At 42.9% G+C, this 22,796-nt stretch overlaps 4 protein-coding genes across 6 annotated transcripts; 2 read left to right on the plus strand and 2 right to left on the minus strand.

The window, feature by feature from the left end:
* Nucleotides 1-558: 558 nt before the first annotated feature.
* On the plus strand, nucleotides 559-3,451 carry LOC125022124 (probable crossover junction endonuclease EME2). 2 transcript variants are annotated; one of them, XM_047608441.1, is made up of 8 exons: nucleotides 559-1,146; nucleotides 1,593-1,714; nucleotides 1,848-1,940; nucleotides 2,073-2,197; nucleotides 2,354-2,405; nucleotides 2,540-2,655; nucleotides 2,771-2,960; nucleotides 3,045-3,451. In XM_047608441.1, exons 1-8 carry the CDS (start codon nucleotides 696-698, stop codon nucleotides 3,198-3,200), a joined length of 1,305 nt encoding a protein of 434 aa, XP_047464397.1. In that variant the 5' UTR covers nucleotides 559-695; the 3' UTR covers nucleotides 3,201-3,451. The 2 variants fall into 2 exon arrangements, with proteins under 2 accessions (XP_047464397.1, XP_047464395.1); XM_047608439.1 differs by having other exon boundaries at nucleotides 1,845-1,940; nucleotides 3,045-3,449.
* Nucleotides 3,452-3,476: 25 nt separating this feature from the next.
* On the minus strand, nucleotides 3,477-8,478 carry LOC125022123 (SPRY domain-containing SOCS box protein 3-like). Of its 2 annotated transcripts, none has more exons than XM_047608437.1 (7): nucleotides 8,268-8,478; nucleotides 6,670-6,805; nucleotides 6,007-6,187; nucleotides 5,076-5,263; nucleotides 4,868-4,970; nucleotides 4,643-4,768; nucleotides 3,477-4,562 (listed from the first exon to the last, which is right to left on the minus strand). In XM_047608437.1, exons 1-7 carry the CDS (start codon nucleotides 8,324-8,326, stop codon nucleotides 4,045-4,047), a joined length of 1,311 nt encoding a protein of 436 aa, XP_047464393.1. In that variant the 5' UTR covers nucleotides 8,327-8,478; the 3' UTR covers nucleotides 3,477-4,044. The 2 variants fall into 2 exon arrangements, with proteins under 2 accessions (XP_047464393.1, XP_047464394.1); XM_047608438.1 differs by having other exon boundaries at nucleotides 6,670-6,864; nucleotides 8,268-8,394.
* Nucleotides 8,479-8,965: 487 nt separating this feature from the next.
* nubp2 (nucleotide binding protein 2 (MinD homolog, E. coli)) lies at nucleotides 8,966-11,910 on the plus strand. The gene is made up of 7 exons (XM_047608442.1): nucleotides 8,966-9,117; nucleotides 9,586-9,701; nucleotides 9,783-9,981; nucleotides 10,180-10,334; nucleotides 10,773-10,883; nucleotides 10,974-11,043; nucleotides 11,472-11,910. The coding sequence occupies exons 1-7, from the start codon at nucleotides 9,102-9,104 to the stop codon at nucleotides 11,609-11,611; spliced, it is 807 nt and encodes a 268-aa protein (XP_047464398.1). The 5' UTR covers nucleotides 8,966-9,101; the 3' UTR covers nucleotides 11,612-11,910.
* A 509-nt stretch (nucleotides 11,911-12,419) lies between these two features.
* On the minus strand, nucleotides 12,420-20,189 carry atp6v0cb (ATPase H+ transporting V0 subunit cb). The gene is made up of 3 exons (XM_047608443.1): nucleotides 19,901-20,189; nucleotides 14,888-15,071; nucleotides 12,420-13,456 (listed from the first exon to the last, which is right to left on the minus strand). The coding sequence occupies exons 1-3, from the start codon at nucleotides 19,971-19,973 to the stop codon at nucleotides 13,252-13,254; spliced, it is 462 nt and encodes a 153-aa protein (XP_047464399.1). The 5' UTR covers nucleotides 19,974-20,189; the 3' UTR covers nucleotides 12,420-13,251.
* Between the last annotated feature and the right edge of the window lie 2,607 nt (nucleotides 20,190-22,796).

Raw genomic sequence — 22,796 nt, forward strand, 5'->3', positions numbered from 1 at the left:
AATAAAAAAATTAAGGACCGCGAAAAGAAAATGTAAACATCACTGTATTTGCAATAAATCAAACGGACATGGTCATTAAATGATAAAATATATTTGTAATATTTCAGTCATGTGGACAGAATGCAGGTCGCTTTTCTATTACAAATTAAAAGCAAAAAGCCATTTTCACTTCAATTATATTTTTAATGGGTCTCATATATATTAACATAGATTCAAAGATCTTTTGATGTTAATGTAAAAAAATATTTTTACATTATTACATATATTATTTGGATAGAAATAATGCATACGTGCATCACTGTTTCGCTTGCATCGCCATTCACTTCAAATTTGAGTGTATTAAAATGTTCAATCATCAAAGAGGCACTCAATGGCAAAATATTCAGTACACATTGCAAAACAAAAATGCATCGAAAAATTGCTATAACAACAGACTTTTAATCTACGATGTGGTGGACGTCTTTATTTTTATTTTTTTATTATAAAAAAATAAAAGTGTTAAACTGAACCGTGAAGGATTCCTGTAATGAAAACAATGGAATATATGCAACGCGTTTTGAACGATTTGTTCCTCCGCGGACACCATCGCACGGACACAGACATTGCTTCTGATCAACTCCACATTTTTAAGATCTGCTTGTGATTTATAAATCACACATTAAGCGGGTCTAATCATCTCGTAAACATGTGAAACGATGTCTATTTTGCGTCGAGCAAAAACGTGGGAAGTGTCTGAGTCTGAGGACAGCGATGCTGAAAGAAAGGCTGACAACTGCGATAGGGTCAGTCCAACTTCAGCACCAGGCAGCACGGAGTTAAAAGAAGATCAGAGTTCCGAGGAGAAGTGCAAAAGTCTCCCTGTGTCGGCGACAAAGAGGGAGTCAGGTCAGACTTTGTGTCCTCCGCGTCCAGGTGGCTCTGGCACGCCAAGTCCTGCAAAGAAACGCCGCAGCAAAGAGGAGATCGAGGCGGACAGACAGAAAGCAAAAGAGAAGAAGGAGGAGAGGGAGAGACAAAGAGCAGCCAGAGCCCAAGAGAAGGAGGAGAGGAGACAGGAGCAGCAGAGGAGGAGAGAAGCCGCCGAGAACCTCAAAAGACTCCGACCAGAGAACTGCCTAAAGTGTCTGACCGTCTGCATAGATCCAGGTTAACCATGCTGCCTTAAAGGGCAGTCGGAAATCTTGAAACCATACGCCAACCAGACCACATGGCAAACAATAACAAAAGGCTATTGATGCCACTTGATACATTTATGATTCAATTTTGATATAGTGTGGAAATACCCTTTTAAACATCTTAAGCTTGACTGTTCGTTTGCTTTTTTTACTCTTCATTAAATTTTGTGAGACATCTCTGCAGCACTGTCTGGACTCAAAAACACAAAGTTGAAGTACCAGCAGAACTACTGAGGCCACTGCTCACTAAGATTTATTTTAGTCCTGTTTCAACAGCCTAGAAGGCTTAAATGAGCTACCATTTAAAAGCATCATCAGACCTGATTATGACCTGCCACAAAGAATTGAGACTCAAATGATGCATGAACATTCTAATTTGTTAATCTGTATGTATGTTTTTTGTTTTTTTTCCATTAGCTCTCCTGCAACAGGATGGCTCAGACATCTTGCTGGACACACTGACCGCCTTTGAGTGGAGGTTTAGCATCGAGAGTCAGCTGCTCGCTCACAGCGTCACCTGGACCAGAGATTTACCTCGGGTATGCAGCTGTCACTTCTGAAGTCCAGACTTTAATTATTAAAGGTTTCTGTATACCGTGTGCTGACCGCATCTGTGTTTCTACTGTTGCATTCAGGCTGTGTCCTGTGAATCATGTGTTTTGACTTCAGCAGGGAGAAGATGGAAAGCTCTCTGTGGAGGAAGAGCAGGTGGTTCTGGTCCTGGGTTTGGATGATTTCATGGACGTTGTGATCTCAGTGAAAAAAGTAAGCCACACATACGTTCTGCCTCTGTGCCTCTGTGGGGAGGAGGATCAGGGTGATCTCGTGAGAGATTAAGGTTGCCTTGTTACAGTACGTGCTACTATAGTTGTTGGACTGCACTTCCTTGCTCTGCAGATGTTGGACAGTGAAGGAGAGGAAGCAGAGACGGGATCTTTTCTTAATCCTCTTCTCGAGTGTCTCAACCGGGATGCCAAGAAGGTGGTAAATCTCCTGGTGATGGACTCTGAGCCAGATTACAGGTCAGTGTGTATCTGTCTGTGGCAGATGGACCTATATTGTGTTCACTGACTTTACCAGATATAGCTTTATTTACCAGATATATGATCCTTATAAATCTCTGTAGTGATTTATTCCCTTTCATGTGAGAATCATCACTGGTTTATTTTTCGTAACAGTGGTGAGACGGTACAATCCAAACTGGGGATGCAGAATCTGGACGTTGAGGAGGTCAGTTTACGGCGAGACTCCATCGATCTTATGTGATCATTTTATAGATATTTCACCAGTTAAATATCTCAGAAGGTTGATGGATTTCCATGTTGGTAAAGTTTTAACAATTACAAATACTAAATTCTTTCCAGGTTCTTGTGTACCTACAGCTTTACAAAAATATCTCCCTGGTCTTCCTGGGTGGCTGGGACGACGTCACCGACCACATCTGCGCTGTCACCAAGGCTTTGTCGAAACGCCCTTTCAAGTATGCACCCACAAAGACATTCTCTCCACAAATCTAATCAACCGTAAAGCCTGTGGCGGTTTAAAAAGTTAGGATAGAATGACGTCCCTCACAAATGAAACGCCCGTCCTTGCAGACTTCTGACCGAGCGAGCAGAGCTGCCATTCTGCGTGGACGGTTCATGGGCCAGTGGTGCTCGGGTGGAGAGAGACGGCTCCGGGCTGAGTGAGGTCTGGACCAGGCAGATCCAACAGCTGAACAGAGTTAGCCCCGCTGTGGCCTCCACCGTGACTGCATCCTACCCGTCCCCTCAGCTGCTGCTGCAGGTACGTCCGAGTGTGTCCTCTGGAGCTTGGGTGCAGAATAATTCACAAAAAAAAAATGGTTTGTAAAATACACAATGTTTTTAGGCGTATGGGAGCTTGGAGTCGGAGGAGGAGAAGAAGGCACTTCTGGCTGGACTCCTAGTGAAAAGCAAAGGCAAAGAGAGACGAATAGGACCAGAGATATCAGCCCGAGTCTACCGCTGCTTCACAGCCCAGAACCCCCAACTTGTCCTGGACTAATGTGTCCTCTGGGTGGATGGATATTAGCCAGGAAGGATGAATCTGGTTTCTACTTGGCTTCTTATAAGATGTTTACATGCTAAAAATATGCCCCTGATACTGTATCATGTTCACTTTACTGTAAAGCTCAATTAACACTAACCTGAGCTGCAACAGAGTCAAAGAATAGAATATATTTAATATATATTATGTATGTGTGTATATATGTATAAATGTGGTGCTCTCTGTTATGTGTTTTTGCATGAATTTCTGTATAAAAATGAGCTTGCAAAAGAACATTTTTTGTTTTACTTTATAGAATAGCCTGAGTAAGAAAGTTCATAAACAAAAGCATAAATAGAAATAGAAAAAACATACACAGCTGAGTATTAAATCCTCTTACAACAACAACAACTCAATACACTGCTCATATCCATTTCAAACGCTGATTGCAAAAGACGTTTACAAAAAGTTTTACAGTATCAAAAAGCAGCTCCTGTCCTGCCTCTGAGGAGAAACTACTACAAACCTTCCAGTGCTCTTCTGTCTAACCTGCCTGGACAGTAGTAAGTATCGCAAAGACGGTGACGATCAAAACATGACACTTGCTGTATTAGCTGAGTTATTGAGATTGGCTAAAATGAGAGTACACACATTCAATCCTTTGTTCTTGTTCGCTTACATATTATATATGTAAGATATTTTGATAAAAAAAAAATGCTAAAAAGGAGGGGAAAAGCAACAATCCCTTCAAATATTACGTGGAAGATAAAATAGCTCTTTTTTTATCCCATTTGTTACAAGAGGAGACGTTGATGGCAGTGGTAGAATAGCTGTGTATCAGACAACTCAATCGTGTGAATTATTAAGTCCAGCGGCATCTTTTGCACTGATGATCCTCTGGCTCAGAGCAGCAGCTGTCGTAGTCGCTGCTGGGAGGGGTCGGAGGACAGCGGCAGGTGCTGGAATGACTCAGAGGTAACGTCTGGCAGGGGCAGGGGTGGCAAACTGTGTCAGGAAACGGACTGGTGCAGGGGCTGGGGGAGGCGCAGGCACTCGGTGTGGATACCAGGCTCGGGATGGGGCTGGGGCTGGAAGGCAGACTCATCTCCTCGTGCAAATCCTCTGAGGCTTCAGGGCTGCTGTTGAGGTTGAAGACCCAGCCTAGCTGTGCGTGGAGGATTGTGCATAGGCCTGGGGGCAGCTCCAGGGCACTGAGTACGTTTGGGCAACAGGGCAACATTTGGCGCAGCTGGGTGCAGCACAGGTACTGCAGGGAGGTGGGTGTGTAGCAGGCACGGATCACCTTCATACTGCTCTTGGCTGCTGTGGAGCAAACCATAGGGTAGAGCTTCTTGTTCTGGAGCCTGGTAGCAGCGACACCTGTGAGCAGGAGAGGTGACGGTCATCACTAAAGTGAACTTCGTAACGCTAATAAGCTTACGTTGCAGGAAAACTCAAACCTATGCAGTGTCGGTTCTTGTAGAAGGTCAGGGTGCCGTGCCATGTATCCAGGTGCAGACCTATGATGGAGCCTTGACCAAACCGAGAGGAGAATTTCACTTTGTCCCCTTTGTGCTGGAGTAGACCTTTAAACACACATATGTGAGTTATCACATATGTGCCAGATCTGCACAACAGGTAAACAAAAGGACAACATCTCACAAATGTGTCTGATGAGCTCTAACCTGTGTAGGACAGCCCCCAGCTGTCTTCATCGTGGCCCAGCAGGCTGCCAAAGCTGTACTTGAACTTCTCTAGGTTCACCTCTGCCGTCCCAATTCCCACCATCTACACAGAGAAAACCGAGCCCCTCGTTTAAACATCCCTCAGCCCAAACCGACGCCACGAACTTCTTCCAAAAGAGCTCCAGCGTTATTCGAGAGGCATACGCACCATATCGGTTCCATAGACAGGGGACGTCATCTTGACCTCCCAGTAGTGTTGGCCGTCCGCGAGCTCCTTGGTGCCCCGAATGGCAGCGGTGCCACAGCTATAGTCCGAGTGAAAGCTCACCTTCCTGTCGTCACAGCTGAGGAAGGCTCCAGAGGACCTGCAGTGCTCATCCCACACCCACTCGAAACCTGAAAGCACGCCATACAAGAACAGATGGTTTTACACATACATCCATGCTAGCTGTAGGCCACCCAGTCCACCACCATCATCCTAACTTGACAGCTACCGGATGGATTACCATTATCCATGCGTTATGCGTTAGTTATGAAGCCTGCTGACTCTGGAGATTCCCATGCCTTTATATTTACATCAACAATTGTAATTTGGAGTGGAGACATCTTGACAACTATTTGTTGGATTGCTACCGTCTCTGAATTACGTAATTCTATTCACTTTTAAGCTTCTTAAATCCAAATATACATGTTTTATTACTGACCAAATACCATCAAATCTAATGGTACTGCCATCTATCTGAGGTATACTTTGTGATCATTAAAGATGTCAACATGCTAATTTGATACAGTGCGTGTATTAGCATTTAGCACAAATGACGTGTGTATAGCCTCACAGATTACATGGCAGCATTTGCCTTGTTTGTACTTATCTGATGTAATTTACCACATGGATGAAAACATCTTTTGAGGCACAGTAGACCAGGTCATGTTGAGTTGGTCCTACACAGTTTGTGTGTGTGTGTTTAGGCTGCATCCTGCTTGGGGATGCCATCAAGGAGTGTCATTGCTCTGGGGTGGGGGTGCCTGGTCTGGTCTAGGTGGGTGCTACATCTTTAAGTATCGAACCTGTGCCCATTTATGGTATATGATGCTGTGTTCATACAGTGTATTCCTGTAATTCATCAGCTTTCGCTCACCCTGATCCTCCTCCCCACAGAAGCAGTCGCTGATGACACTGAGGCCGGGGTTGAGCTCTTCCTCTTGGTCACAGCGGCAGAACGACTCCCCCGTCACCGGTGCTGTGCTGGGCAAGGCCACCACCTCGCAGACCGCCTGGGAATGGGCCAGGTAATCCACCTCAGACTCCAAGTCACTCGTCTAGTTGAAACAAACAGTACAATCAGCGTCTTGTAAGTCGATTGCAGCCGTGAAGGGTTTTTTTGACTTGGATAGCGGTAAGTAAAAAAGTATCAAGTCTGTACGGAAACATCACAATTCAGCAACTTTGCACTCTACAAGCTAACGGGGCATATAAGGACCAGTACGTTATATGTAATATGCCACATTTCAAAGACTCGTTAACATAACATTTTCCCTAAAAGGCTTGTGAGTATTATTGGTGAGACAAGTCATGTGCGGCAGTAAGTAAAATGAGAAGCCTTTCCAAAAATACTGGACCTCCCGTGCTTGCCTTTGGGAGACCTGATCACGTCCACCGCACAGACAGAGGGCAGTGGAAAGCTACTGGTAGCCAGGTAGTCATATCATCTTTCACCAAAATACTGGATTTAATCATGTATTAATGCCCAACCATCTCCTTTTTCAACCACTGTTTTGTCCTGCAAACCCTAATGTCTCACCTGTGACGCCGCCTGGCCTTCCCACTCTTTGCTGTCTGATGTCTGGATCACTGCCATGGCATCTGCTTCTTGCCGCGTTTCGCTCCAGGCCAAATGACGAGCCCGGCCATTCCTGCCCCTTCTCAGCATGGCAGCTCTGCGGACACCCCAAACCAACACCTGATGAGCAGCTGGCATATGTTTATGAGGCCATCACTGAACATAAGTATAAATAATTATGGAAGCTCCAACTGAATTACAATTTTTTAAGTGAGATGACAAAATGACATTGCTTCAAAAATCCTTTTATCCCCACTTTGCTCTAAAATTCTAAGAAGAAATCCGAACTCCGACAAACTTCTTGGACGTCTGCAATTAGGTCAGTCAAAGCTGTGAACCGCACTTCATTCATGGTAGGCATTTTGCCAGTGCAGCAGTCTGTTCCCTGACCTTAAAAGCAGTGCGCACTAGTGGAAAACATACTCGTGAGGAAACATCTTTGGTCACCTGCAGACCTTTATGTGCTAGCTTGATTATTTCTATCCACGCCAAAAGCCACAGTTGGCAGCGGGAAGCGTTTCCACACACACACATATACACACACACGTTCAGCCTTTAAACCCAGCCCTGCTATGACAGCACGTCTGTTACACAGCCTCATCTTCAGATGGACACGTCTGACCCAGTAACCACAGCGTGTACCAGAAATCAGGTTCAAAGTATTTTTATTCTGTAGGTTACTTTCAGAAAGGCTTGCATTTCATTTTGCCTGATGAGAAATCTACAACGTATCTAAAACCTTTAATGGATGAGTCCAAAAATAGGACTGACTTAGATGTTTGCTTTAAAAAAATCGTTCTTCGTTGAGCTGTTTACCACTTTCAGTCAAAAATCAATACCAATCAGCTGTGTCAGTAGTGATGTCTGATATGTCTACTTGTTTACGAATGAACTGTTGATAAAAAATCACCCCAAGAAAACTTATTTTTTTCTGAATAACAAAGCATTACTTTACTCCCTATTTCAGATGTATTATGTACGGTCATAACATAAACTCGTTACAGTTCTTCACTGACTCTCCGTGCCTCGACCTGGTAGCATAATTCAGCTTAATGCCAGCACCGAAGACAGCAGCTGGTTACTGCTTTACAAACAGGTGCAGGACCCAACTGCCATTAATTTAGATTAGCTAGCGTGGAGTTAGTCTCATTTTAATTGGTCCTTGCCCTACATACTGCAAAGGCATCATCTGGAAGACCTAGTCAGGACAAGCTACTGTAGCTTTGACGGTCAATTTGGCAGTGGATAGGAATGCAGTCACCACTGGACTGTAACAGCAGTATGAGGGAAGTGTGAGATACAGAAGTATTGAAAATCAAATCATATTTACCTTCAGTTATCAGGCATTAGTATCTCACCTTCTGATCACAAGACAAGCCAGTGCAGACTGCAAGACTCTAATTCTAAGTGTAAGTCACTATAGATAATATTGTCAGCTGAACTCACAAATCTCTCGACTGGTATGTTAAACAAATGCTCCGCTACAGTCTGCTCTGTTAGTCATGTACCCTAAATCTCCTAGAATGATAGTAGCATAGTAGTATTTTAAATGCTCTTACCTTACTGTAGTTTTCCTGTAGCCTGTCTTGCAGTGGCTCATTTGATTGTCAGTGTGCATCTATATCCGACTGTGTGACAGGTGCAGTTTGCACTCTGTCCCACTTCTCAGCACAGGAGGTAAACATTACTTCTCCACGCCCTCACCTTGTGCTTATTGGATAAGACATATGTGGAGGAGGAGTGTGTTGACTGTTCTGTTAAGTTCGTTTCTCAGGAGCAGCAATGATTCCTGAGAATATTAGTGTGTGTCGATTAAACTAATTAAGACGAGCAGAACAAGTTTAAAATCTCTTACTATTTTTTTTCTATTTGTTTGTTTTAACTTTGAACTTCATCCACAACATAACAGAAGGCTTAGTATACCTTACCCAGCTGGGGTGCATGGGACAGATAAAACCTGATAAGACAAGAAGCCAAATTACCATCATGTGCTACTTTTTTCTCATTTTCTTTACCTAATTCTAATTATTTTAAAGAAGCACGCTCTAATATCTTTTGTATCATCTTTTAAAGATAATCAGGCAAGTCAAACTAATATTAAAAGGGTTTTGTACACTCTTCTGTAAAAGTTAAAACCGATCATTAGTGTTTCGCCATCTCGGGCTGTTATCGTCGCTGTCGAGCAGTCAACGCACTTATAAACATTTTGGTCGATCGTATGTGGTGTTCTTGAATGCACCGTGAAGCGCCCGGGCTGTCTATTGGTTGTTTACAAAGAGAGGCGGGGCTTAAGCTCATCACGCGCGGTGTGATTGCACTGTTGGTCAGTGACGACGCCGGAAGTAGTGGACTCCTGTGCTGCCGTGGGCTTCTTTGAACCCTAAATCCAAAATATGGAGCAAATGAACGGTAGGTCGAAGTTTCATACGGAGGACGCATACGGAGGAATCCGTCTAGGTTATTTGGAGCTTGTTCATTCGCGCGTTTAGATTTCCACGCTAAGACGCGGCAGTTGACAGTTAACGTAGCTTACCGGTTAGCAGCAGCTAAATGAAAATCTGCTTAAGTTTGTTGTCAAACTCTTTCAGATGCTAAAACTCCGGAGAGAAGAACCGTCGCTCTTACAAACGCATTTATATATATATATATCCCCTTATATGTTACAGCAATAAACTGATATTACATAGTTATAACGTTATGCATTGTATCATCCATGTGCTGAACTTGTGAACTCGAGTGATGTAACATCTCCAACTGCGACATTTTGACAGTTCAATGTCTTGCTACGGAAATTGAATAAAGCGTGTCATAACTTTAACGTTTAAACTGAACATGCTTGTATTTAATGCTGATGTCATGGTGACGTTCTCATATAAGATGGCAGCTTGGCGCAGGTCCGGCACGTTGTGTTGGTTCTGTCAGGGAAGGGAGGTGTGGGAAAGAGCACCATCACCACAGAGTTGGCCCTGGCTCTCAGGCACGCTGGCAAGAAGGTGGGTCACCGCTACTGTCAAGAACTTATGACAGGAAAGGAGCTGCATGCGTTTATTCACAGTAAGTTCTGTGTTCCTCAGGTTGGCATCCTGGACGTTGACCTTTGTGGCCCCAGCATCCCCCGCATGCTGAGCGTGGGCCGGCCCGATGTCCACCAGTGTGACTCCGGTTGGGTGCCTGTCTACACCGATGCCCAGAAGAGCCTGGCCCTCATGTCCATCGGCTTCCTGATGGAGGATCCAGATGAAGCAGTAGTGTGGAGGGGGCCCAAGAAAACAGGTATGCTATTCTCCACTTAAATAAATAGTACGCCACAGGACAGTTCTGTGCTGGTATCGACTGATGAGCCTTAAACTGATATGACCCTCTGTTCTGGCTCTTCTGTCTATTTCCATATTTTTTTTGGAATATCATCATAATAACATAATCAAATCAAACTTCCCTATGTTTTCTGTGTCTGAACCTCCTGTCCTGCAGCTTTGATTGGCCAGTTTGTGTCCGACGTGGCGTGGGGAGAGCTGGACGTGCTGCTGGTGGACACGCCGCCGGGGACGTCCGATGAGCACTTGGCCGTGCTGGAAAACCTTAAAAAACACAGAGTGGACGGGGCCATTTTGGTCACCACACCCCAGGTACACATTATAGACCCAGCAGTGCACACTGTAGATGGAGCAAAAAGACTATATAAAGCACGTTTCACGCTCCTAATATGGGCGTGTGCTCATTACCCTTTTAGTCATCTATGCAGTGAGGCTAGGTGACGTTACTCTGTACTGTAGTTTTCCGCATTTTGCAATTCCCAAGTGTATATAAAGAGTCTCTTAAAACTGCAAAGGTGTCAGAAAAATACTGTAACGTAAGAGATTAATCAGCCACTTTAGGTGAAGACAGGGATGTTTTACATAAACTTGACCATTTTCCCCATTACAAAAGTGTGTGCATGCAGAACATAGGTTTGCATAATTATTATGCCTCTTTCTTCTTGACTCGAGAGACTTTTTTTATACTCACTGTATATTCCATAACAAGAATCCCCTGACCGAGTAAAACCGGGTCTCATGTTGCCACAGGCGGTGTCAACAGGAGACGTGAGAAGAGAGATCACCTTCTGCAAGAAGACGGGCGTGCGGATTCTGGGTATTGTGGAGAACATGAGCGGCTTTGTTTGCCCACACTGCTCTGTGAGTATCTTTTATACAACAAATATTTAGACGTGCAGTATATTTGTCTGACAGAACTGTATGTCTTGTGTTAAATATCCTCATTCACAGGAATGCAGCAACATATTCTCAAAGGGTGGCGGAGAAGAACTGGCCAAACTGACCGGATCCGTCTTCCTAGGTGGGCAGTGAATTGCTTGTAGTGTCAGCTCGCAGCCACACGGTGTCACTGCGAGCGCACGCCACTCCCCGACCGCCATTCATCATTTCTGAGGCGTTTACGTCCCTTGCATGCCGCCAAAATGGTCGATCCCCATTACAATACACGTTAATCAATACTTCTTGGTCAGATGAATAGATCATTTAACCGCTTATCTCGGCTGCTATCAGCTCTGTGAGTGGATCAATCTGGTGAGTAATGATGCAGCTAATGCAGCTTACCCTGTGGCAGTGAGAAGCCAGTTGTATCCCACAAAGTGCTGCAGAGGTCCGAATGGAAGTGCATTTGATAGATCAGTGCTCCTCATCATCCATCTGATTATGGCTATTCATAGAGAGGGGGGGGCTGAGCGGGGCAATAAGTGCTCATCTTTTGCTTTTTCATTTCAGGTGCCGTGCCCTTGGATCCTCTTCTCAGCGCTAGTATAGAGGAGGGCAAAGACTTCATCCAGGCTTTTCCTGACAGTGCCACCTTCAGCGCTATTAGCAGTATTTCTCAGACTCTGCTGGACAGCCTCCAGGCAGCTTGAGCCATGAGTTCATTTGCTTAAAATTGTTGACCTGTTAAATGTAAATCACCATCATGGAGAATAACTAGTCGTTTTTAAATGTATTTTTCCATACGTTTTTTTTTTGTTGTTATTTAAATTGTCTGCCTATTGTACAATACAAGCTTTTTGTTCTGCCGTCTTGTTAGTGCTGCAGTTCCAGCTGTTGCGGTGTGAAGATCACCAGCTTACACAGTAAAAAGGAAGAGATGAATGCTGGTAAAAAGGTCACTGAGCTAACTCTGTTTTGTACATGATTTTGTAATAAACGGTAACTCGCGCTGCCTGCACGTCTGTCACAATGAACGGAAAGCACTATGTTCAGTGTGTCTGGAAGCCACTCAAATCTAAGTTGGAATCTTCTTTAATTCAATTGTGAAAACATTCACGTCGACACATCAGGATAACTTTGATACAGGATTGTAGATCGGCGCTTCAGTAAAATGCGTCAGCGGCAGTACAACTTTCAGGAAACCGACTCCAGATCAAATTGGACCAGTCCTCATTAAACTAGGCCAAACTTGCACACTAATCTCACTGAATTCTCGTCGCAGGCTACTTCTTGGAATTTTACATTTGTTTTTGGAGGACACGTACGTGAAACTCTGTGATCTGGATTAGATCTTCTGAAACTAGCCTGCTCGTCAGGTTCATATTCCAACAGCAACAAAACACTGAAACCCATGCAGGATTTTAATGTCTGGAATGTGGAAGAGATGAAGAACAGCCACAGATGAAAGGGTCGGGGAGTGGGGGGGGGAGTGGGTGAATAAGATGAGGAGAGATGAAATGTGGAAATTACACTTGTGAGACCCAACACGGGGCACACACACCTTTAATGCAAACAGCAGTACTACAGGAAAAACACTGATGTTTGAGAATGTTTGCGTAATGATTAGAATACAGCTACACACAAAACTCCCACTCCACCAGCCACATACTAAAGGCAATCTTAATTATTAAACCAAGAATTACATCCAGAGGAATTCCAACCACTTATCACAATTAACCCACAGTGCATTAAATCTATCTATATAGATATTTGTATGTCTGTATATATATATGTATATATCCTGGGGAAATTAAAGACTTTTGCTGCACTATACAGCTTAATGAACAATTTCTTATAAATAAGATCAGTGGAAAAAAAAAATCTTTAGTCCATACACATTTCTCTTTACAAATAGATCCTCGAGTTTAATGCGGACATTGTGTCAACTCCCAAATCAATGGGAGGAGAAAAAGCTGTGTGGCCCTTTGGTCAGCTCTCTAAGACCAGAGGCCGAGCTGCCTCAGCCGGCCTCAAAGCCTGAAATAAGTGGAGGGAAAAAAGGAATCTTCATCATACATTTGTTTTTATACACACATACGCACACACACACGAGACAGACAAATCACTACATTGCGCATTTACAAGTTGACTATCAAATTGGGACGACTGTACACATTGTTGAGATAAGACCATATTTATGGAGCCATTTCAATTCATTTTTTTCCCCCAGCCATCACTTCTTTCATCTTGCGTGGAAACAAAACTTTCCGATTTCCCCCCCCCCCATTTTACACTTTTTTCCTCCAGCAGCAACATAAAGGACATATCTTGTAGTGGAGATGTTGGGTGCTTATTTTGTGGAGAGAATGAGGGCGACGATGAGACCGTAGAGACCCAAGACCTCGGCGAAGATCAAGATGAGGATCATGCCCACAAAAAGCCTCGGCTGTTGAGCTGTTCCCCTCACGCCTGCGTCGCCCACGATGCCGATCGCAAAGCCTGCTGCCAGCCCACTCAGGCCTACGCTCAGCCCAGCTCCCAGGTGGAGGAAAGCCCTGCGCACAGTAAGAGCAGCCGTTAGCATATTGATGTTCACATGAAATCTGGGTTAACAATTCAAGTCATGCAGAAGACATGAACAAGTGAAGGTCAGAGCATCTTTAATATTAGTGGAGCTATGATCAGAGCCTTTAATAAGCTTAAGTTAACATCAATGGGAAATGTTTTACAGAAATATTTTAAACTGACCCAACAGTGTCAGAAGGCAGTACAGGTCATGGACATGTTTATTATTAAATAGGTGCGGCTTTATGGTTTTAAAGGATCAGGCTGGTTGTATTTTGTGTCTGAGCCATAAAATGTCATAAAGTCACATGACTGCATTATGAAACAAGTTCCTTCACTAGACTGAGACTCCAGTTTAGAGGAAATCACTTCGATCACGTGGGACAAGAGCGACAGTTCAGCTGCAGACTAAGAGAAAACTACATTGATGAGTTCAAAAGGACGACTCATGTTTAATAGTTTGTGGTAGTGAACCTGTAATACTAGGAATTTGATTTGAACCATTTTAATTTTTCACATCGATTTTGTTTCTTAATGATTCTCAATTTAGATTCTTAGATGATTAGACTAAGGTTTGTGGCCAGGATTTTTTTTAGCTTTAACTTTACTGGGCTAATTTTTGAATACTTCTGAGGTTTGAACTATTTGGTTGGACAAAAAGCACTGTGAACTTGTCACTCTGGACTCCAAAGTCAAGTAATTTTTTTTTAAATTACAAACCTAACAATCTTTAGATTAACTAAGTAATAACACTAATATTGAACATAAATCTTGTTAAAGATTAAATTCAAAGTGTTAAAATCCTGCATTGACATTAAGGCAGGAGAAGCTGCTTCTCCTTTCAGGGCAGTGGCATCATGGGTAACCTGTGTATCTATTACAAGTAGTGATGAGAACCAGCACGATGCTGCAGTCACATGGTATCAGGATTTGTTCTGATACTTTAGGCAGTGTAACATGTCCTGACAAGCAGTTACTGAGGGGCTGTGTTTTATATGAGCAATCACAAAAGAGACACACAACAAGGAACAAATTCCTTGTTTATGCAGTTTAGCATTGTGTGCTCCTTTCTTCTCAACAGACGACTTATGGGTAGAAACGTGTTTGCGGTACACATTCTAGCCATTTTTTTTTTTGCATTGAACCTGAACATTTGTAAAGATTATCAGTTCCTTAATGCACGATTATCTAGGACTTAATTTATGAATGACTCCTCTGAAAAGAGAATTTAGGGATGCCTACTTCAGTGCCTAAGCCTGAAATTTTTTATCATTTAAATTTGTCAGTTTAGCATTTTCACAAAACGTCAAATATAACCATCTGTGCAATTATTGCCCAATACACAAGGCCATATCACTGCTGCTTAGAACAGAATACATGAGGCTCAAATATGTGAAAATGTGACAGTCCGCTGAACTCACTTGTAAAGGTCAAGTCCCTCTGTGATTTGGTTGGCAATCAGCACAGCTACTACCAGACCATAGATGGCTATAATACCCGCCATGACCACGGGGATGATTGACTTCATGATGAGCTCCGGCCTCATCACGGACATGGCAGCAATACCTGTACCGCTCTTAGATGTGCCATAGGCCGCTCCCAAGGCTGGAAGGAAAGATGGAGAAAATGATCAGTTAAATAAACAAACTGGAGTACACACGATACTTGCAATGGGCGAGGTGAAGATGACGAGAAAAGCTGACAGAAGACAAAGCTGAATAACCAAGCAGAAGTGAAATAAGAGCTGAAGCAACAACACAACTGCTACGGTTTCTGTTCCCTCTGAAAATCTAACATGTCTCCACTTAGGGAATTCTTCGTGTTCAAAAGGAAAGAACAGGTCACGATGTTTTGTCCTCATGCAGGTAATGTCATCGAAAATGTGTATTTTCAGTCTCATCTCATACTAACGTAACCATTGCAATGTGAGAATCAACTCTTGCCGGGCTGCTGCAGAGCTGAAAATCACTCTGATTGAAGCAAACATCATTAGGTTTCTGTGATAAAAGAAGCAGAAGGCCAGAGAGTCTCTAGAGACTGTACCAGTACAGGATGGGGACCAGAGAGACTAGCAGTTCACACTCCTGTAACATCTGCTGTGTGCCGTCTCCAGCCCACATCAATGTAATATAACGAAGGAGGAGAACAAAAAGCTCCATCAGCAAGTTCAGCTCCATCGGCCTGTGACACCGAGGAGAAAGCACAGACCTGCTTACGTCACACAGAACCGAGTCTGAATGCAGGAGCAGCGTGGAAGAGAAAAAATGAATTGCTCCAAAATTAGAAAACATAATACAAACGTGTAGAACAGCTGGTTATAAATCAGCTTGAAAACAAAGAGTCGCACAACTAACTTGACTTAACAACTAACCTTGCAGGTGACAAGGAGTCTTTTTAAATATCCAAAAAAGCCTGTCAAAGCAGTTCACTGTGTCATGTGCCAAAGACAGGCTGGTTCAGCGACATTGTGAGAGGCGAGTGTAAGCACTTGTGTTAATGTGAGCATGTTCGCTTCCTCATCCACAGGAAAGTAAGAGAAAGTGAAAGCTCTGACGTGACGGCCGTGTTGACATCCGTTAGTGCATACGTGCTTACTGCACTTTACTGCAGCATTAAACAAATATTTATGCTTCATTTATTCTACAAGAGCTAGAGATGTTATCTCTTTTAAGAGATCTTAATGTTAAATACAACCACTGTCCTCTAATATATTTGTTAAAAGGCCACTTAAGAGCAAATGTCACAATGGCTGAAAAAAACAGTGAATGAAATACAACTACCGCAACAAAAAACCTGTTCCTCCCATGTGTAGTCATGATCTGATGCAGATCTTGCAATATTACTGGAGTTAAATAAGGGCCTGGCAATATCATTTCTTAGCTGTTCATAGCCAACATACTGATGATGATTAATTGGGAAAAAAAATCTCGAGAGACCATCAGGCAGCCTCATGTATACAGCCTGAGGCTGCACCGTTTTTCTCTTTTTCATGTACAACAAGCCTGGAGGTAGCTCTGGTCAACTCCAAGACTGGCTGTGAGGCTTTCTGGCAAATGGATCTGGAGGCTGACAAGATGAGGGCCAATCTTCAAATGCACACATGGCAGCTAGCCATGCTGCAAAGCTACATGCACTGTTTTATCATCAGAATGATGCAGTCAGTCGCCGTTAAACCACTCCCATCCGTCTACAGAGATGTGCCCCAGTACAAAAGGGCATCGTTTTTGCAAACACAAATAAAAGCAGAAATTGTCGTACTTTTCATTTTGACAAATTATAACCGATGCGGCTGTTCAATATAAAAACTGTTGAAGATGGCAGATGGCAAGTACAAAAAAGCCCACGGTGATCGAAACACCTTTCCTCTGCCCATTCATTCATCAATCCATCCAAAAGCACAGGTAATAAATGACTGTAAGTAATATTATCCATTTCCACACTGTGGTGTGATGGATGAGGATCGACAGAGAAACACTAGAATCCTTAAATACTGTCACTCTACCCAGACGATTAATGATCTGATGTGTAGCGGAGCCGGCGAAGCAGGTTCCGTAGTGGTGTGGAGGCACAACCTCTGGGTTTTAATCCTAATCCCCTGAGCTTAGGTAAAGAGCTTTTGCCCCTTTTCTTTTTTCCTCCCTGCAGAATATTTGATATATGGGATGCCCTTGTGACGCCTTGCGACGTCAGAGCAGGAGGTGCCTCCAGCAGGGAATGATCTTGCATGCAAAATGCCCACGCAACAGACAGCAGATTGGTCCACTCTGAATACAGGGTGAATGAGGAAGTGCAGCTTTTAAGGAACCAATGTCATCAGGAAGATATTGCCGTTAGTCTATGCTGATAAAAACCGTTTACCCATCTTACAAAACTGCATGCTGTACGGAAATTAGTACAGCTCTCCAAGAAAGGGAGAAGAAAAAGACAATGTGAAATAAAGGTCAAAGAACTAGAAACAAAATTTGTTAGTCTATCATGTTAGAAATACAAATATGTATAATTAAAGAAAACTGGCACTAATAGGGTGAATCCACATGTACCTTGACTTAGTGTCAGACTTAAAAAAAAATGTACAGTGGTATGAACATGTTCATCAGTTGTGCCGAACTATAGTGTAGATTTATACGCTGATCATTTCTAAGTGTTCTGGCAGAGGAAAATGTTACAATGTATTGGTTAACGCAATGAAAATGGGTGGGAAGAGAGCAGCAGCAACAAAAGAAGGAGGAGTGCTCCTGTTCCTACAGATAATGACACCTTGTGAGTGTCACCTGGTCTGAGCTACTGAGTCCTCACGACCATCACCAGACCACTAGTACAATGCAACGTCTTCTGACACCTTCAGTCTCGATTACGATCGTTAACTACTGTATATTTGCTTTCTTCCGACTTTTAACATTACAAAAAGTAAGACATTTTAGTAAATCTTATTCTTTCTTTTCCCCCCAATTAACTTGAGATTGTGAATTTGTATTTTTCAATATGCTACAAAGCTGTGTGATCTACCTCCGAATAAATGATTTACTGCAATTACTATGAAGTTTAATATGATCGTCTAGTGTGCTAATACTAGAGTGAGAGACATCACAAAAGAACCAAGCTACAATTTCAGGTCAATGACTCGATGACACACTTCAAGCTGAAGCCTGAATCATCAAGAATCCCCGTTCATCCCAGCACCATCACAACCCTTCTTTGTACCAGCACGATCCCCCTCCCTACTAGCTAATTCCCCAGCTGTCACTTCTTCACCATCACAGACTAGTGCTACGGCAAGCCTTACAGGCCTTCAACATGTAGCCTTTCCTATTGTTACTTATTAAACTAGCTCTATCATAAGACTTTGGCTTCCAGTTGCTTCTCATTTCCAGATAAGGATGAACAACATAAAAAATGAGTACATGGGAGACTTTTCCCCCTTAAATGTCAACCATATGTGAACTTCCTCTCAAAAATGTACAAAATACCTGACAGCTTGAGTTGAAGGTGACATCTGGGATTTAAAAGTTGGCAAATTTCCTGCAGTTTAAGGCTTTAAATTATGAAAACTAACATGCCTCTTACTAACAAAAAAAGTAAGTCAGCATAATTATGCCATTTCTGCCAAAGCTCTTGCATTACAGCAACTCAGGTTGCCTGTGTAACACAATTAGTAGCTTGCTGATAACCCAGAGAAGATGCACCAATTATAGTAGTCTTCCTTATGATATTTTTGTGACATATTTTTGTGTTAGCATACAATCGATCAGAGAATGTCAAATTGTGAACTTTAAAAGAATCCTTAAAACTAGAAACACCAATTATAAGCTCATGGTCTGTGCCATTTCCTGCTTTGTATGTAACACTAACAAGAGTGTAAACGCTCAGATCTACACAGATTTTATTTTACTTGACTGTGTATATATGTGTCATATATCCATACACACACATATTCATATACTTTAACACCAGAGTGGTATAACATTTCATCGACAATCAGTACCCCAAGTCAGAAGTCTCATCATGTGATAATCATGTGACCATGTATCATTCCTTTGAGCAATAAGGAAGTTAACCAGCTGATCCTAGTTTCTAATTGTCATTCACGTAGTAAGAAAACGTAGCTTTCAACTGTAACCAACTTGTATTAAATTAGCAGCCCTCACATCGATTTAACAGACGCAGTTTAGGTAGAACGACGTCAATAATTAATTATTAAAGTTGATGTCACTGGTTCACGATCTTCACTTTCGAGGATTTCACCATTTCGTATGCAATATTACAAAGCACCATTAATCGCTCAGCGCACTAGTACGGTATTTAATCGTGTATTTATTAATTTAAGATACAAATGGCAACTAATCCAACCATCCTCCTGTTAAACACAGCACGTGAAGAAGCTGAGGTGGGGGACGAATGAAACACATTCAGACATTATAAAGCTTAATGGTTTCGAAAATAGAGCATTTATTTTAATCATACGTTCACTATCGTGGCCTGTTAGGGTCACTTCCTGTGTTGTACCTTTAACGTTACTTCAGATAAAGCTCATAGGTTAACCGACCATGGCTAACGTCGAAGCTAACTTATGTAGTCGTCATCAGCTAGCGAAATAGTCTCGACTAGTCTTCAATGAAATGAAGAATCTGGCATTAATAATTATACTAACTAACAAACAACAACTAAATATTGTAGTCTTGAGAAGAACCCAAAGTCCCTGCATGCCCCAGGTAAAGCTGAATAAATGACAGCTCAAGATTAGCATTGAGACGTTAACGTTAGCAGCGCTAGCCAGTGGCTTTTACTAGTGAGCTTTAACAGGAGCACCGTGGCTGACATTTTAACGCACCTTGTTAGGAACTACGTCTATGCAAAAACAAAAAATATGTTATTTTAGCAGCAGAAGAAAACATTTGAACGAATTTCAAATATGAAAATGATCGTGTGATAATTACCGCTGAACACCATAGCCGCAGAGGCACCCATCACCGAGAAGAACGGAGCGTACTGGGGGTTTTGGGCCGACATTCTTCCTCACGCAATAACTTATAAAAATAAACTAAATATACAAAATTAATTATCGCTGGTGAGTCAAAAAAAATCGCACTTCGCGAAATCTGTCGAAGGCCACGGGCTAATAATGCAGAACCGAGTACAGCAGGAACCGTCCGACCAACTAACTAGCAGTGTAAACGGAACAGTCACGACTCTTGCGATAAATACCCGGCGCAGCAGCACAAAATGGCGAAGCGGAAAATATCACCTGACTGGCCGTACGGATAGAACCTATCACTGGCGTGATGTGGGGGTGCAGTTAAACAAAATCTGTTAATGAAACACGGTGACACACAAAGCGTTTGCCAAACTACAAATGGGGGATTATAGGCTCAATTGTTTATTCAGTGGAAGGTAAATGTTTTAAAATTCACTTTATTTTTTTAATATATTTTGTAGAGGTCCACCCCTGCGAGGCATCTCTTTGGTGTAGTCCGCGCTGCAGGCTTTCCCTTTGATATCTACGCATTCACCCTTCAGAAGGAGGATAAAATGATGGGGATGAGCAAGAGGGTGTGGATAAATATATATATTTATTGTGTGTGTGTAAATATATATATATTTGACCACCTAGCCGTCAATAAAAACGAATTAAATGCTTAGATTTATTTTAAATGTCCAAGCAAATTAAGATAAAAAAAAAAACGACTATGTGTTGTTTAAATGTGCTGCTTCAACATTTGGGCTGTCACCTCCCTCCAACAACTATTTGGACCACTTTTTATCCACCTGGCAAATTGAGCTTGTATAGCTATGTGGTGGCACGAGGAATCCCCTCACATAGCTCACAGAAGGTGGTTTACAGTCAGCTGTGACATGCAGCGATGTGGCGTGTGAGAATTTGAGGCCGGGTGTGTATGGTTGAGAGCGTCTGAGGTGGGGGGAGGGAAGCGAGAATCCCCTTTTCACTATATAGCTCCTGGCAAGCGAGGGAGTCAAGAGAGCTGGGACCCCAATGGAAGAAATGAAAAATGTCAGTGTGTGACTCAGAGGAGGCTCGTGCGGCGCCCATGCCTTCTCCTCCTCCTCCTCCTCCTCCTTTTCCTCTATCCATCCCTCCATCCTGCTCCCTGCATTGCCCAGTCAAGTCAGCACCAAAGGACCCCTCCCCCAGTATCTCTGTAAAGCCCCGTCTGTCCTGACGCTCCGTCGCAGGCCTCCATCATTTCAACCACTTTACTCTGCCAACACATTGCTCTGTATTTTATAAAGCAACACAGGTTTCGTTTTCTCTTTGTCTGGTGACCGGCCGCACATGGTTAGCCTCTCTACTCAGACAACGTCCCTATCATTGTTACATTCTCAGCAATCATTTGCAACCTGCAACCTGCAGTAATGTGATCGTATCTAGGCCATCCACACATTGTTTCCTGTTTGTTTTGGGTGAAACCTCAAGGGCGGCATTAATCAATGGCTTGTAATGACATGATAAGAATACGCCACGCTCTCATGGCTGGTCTTTGCGATGCAGTTTAAGGAAGGGAAAGGGGGAACTATGAGAAACTCTCACGAGGCCATGATTTAGATAGATACTGTCTATAGGCTACTACAAAGCATTTCGCAACAACAGCATACTGTGATTCTCAATGAAAATCCTTCTTTTTTTTCAGCTATTGTGGTATTGTACACTGTATATTGCCAGGCATAGATACATTTCTACATAGAGAACTTGACTGTGATTTGTCTAGTGTGCCAATAAAGGAAGTCTGTGAATTAAGCCACTCTCACAATTGCTCATTGTCTGATGTGTGTGTAACCAAAACCAGAATTTGGTCGTTAACTCCCAGTGGGATAATAAATGGCGCTGCAAAATTTCCTCTCATTTCAGAGAAGTAGCCACACTGCAATATACGGTGTTTGAATCAAAACATTATTCACTGGGTCCTCCTTAGTCTGCCGTTTAATCCCCCTGTCCTTTGCCCCTTGTTGTCTGTGGGGCGGGGGTGGTCGAGGAGACACCCATCTCAGTGTACAGTTAAACACTTAAGCATCTTACTCCTTGAGGCTGGAAAGCATGGTTTTCAGGAGATGCGCCAGACCAACACCCAAAGGAGAGGCTAAATATAGGAGCGTACGATTAGCAGAGTGTGAATCCTGAATGAAGAGCGCAGCCTCGGATAGACGGAGTCAATTCCACTTACTGTAAAGAAGGAATTACTCCACCACCTTGCCATTAAAGATACTGCACGTCTCGGGATGCATCAGGCTGAAGGGCATTCAAATTAATTGACCGTGCATTTCTACTACGCCAAAATATTCTGACATCGATCGACGTGAAATGCTTTTCCCGCTGGCAGGTTGGATAAAATGTCAGGTAGAAAAGTGTGAGCTTATCGAGTTGTATATTCCCCAGTCACTGACGCTGTTGCGCGGCCAGCTCCTGTGAGGTGGGTTCAGCTTCACCGTTGGTGTTTGACTGTGACTTCCATCAACCATTAACACAAGTGACAAGTATTAGGACAGAAAGCCAATACGGTTATATTTGTGGATATATCTGAGTCATTTCTGCTAAATATTTTCCAGTCATGCTGCTTGCTGTCAGCTTCCACAAAGAGGAGACGTCCAAGTAAAAATAGACAGCGTGCATGAAAAAGCAGGTCTGAGTAATTTAACAGTCGAATCGTTTTTGCAGTTTAGACCCCGACCTATACCGTAGACGTTTCTGATGTCGTATACAGTAATCAGGCAGGACCTTAAACCACTGAAAGGAGAAGTAAATTACGCTGATCATCTTGTGACAATGCAATGTTCTGCTGGCAAACTTCAGGACCTGGCATTTGTGTGGATGTTACCCCC

Source organism: Mugil cephalus, chromosome 16 (genome assembly GCF_022458985.1).
Source record: "Mugil cephalus isolate CIBA_MC_2020 chromosome 16, CIBA_Mcephalus_1.1, whole genome shotgun sequence".
Taxonomy (NCBI): Eukaryota; Metazoa; Chordata; class Actinopteri; order Mugiliformes; family Mugilidae; genus Mugil; species Mugil cephalus.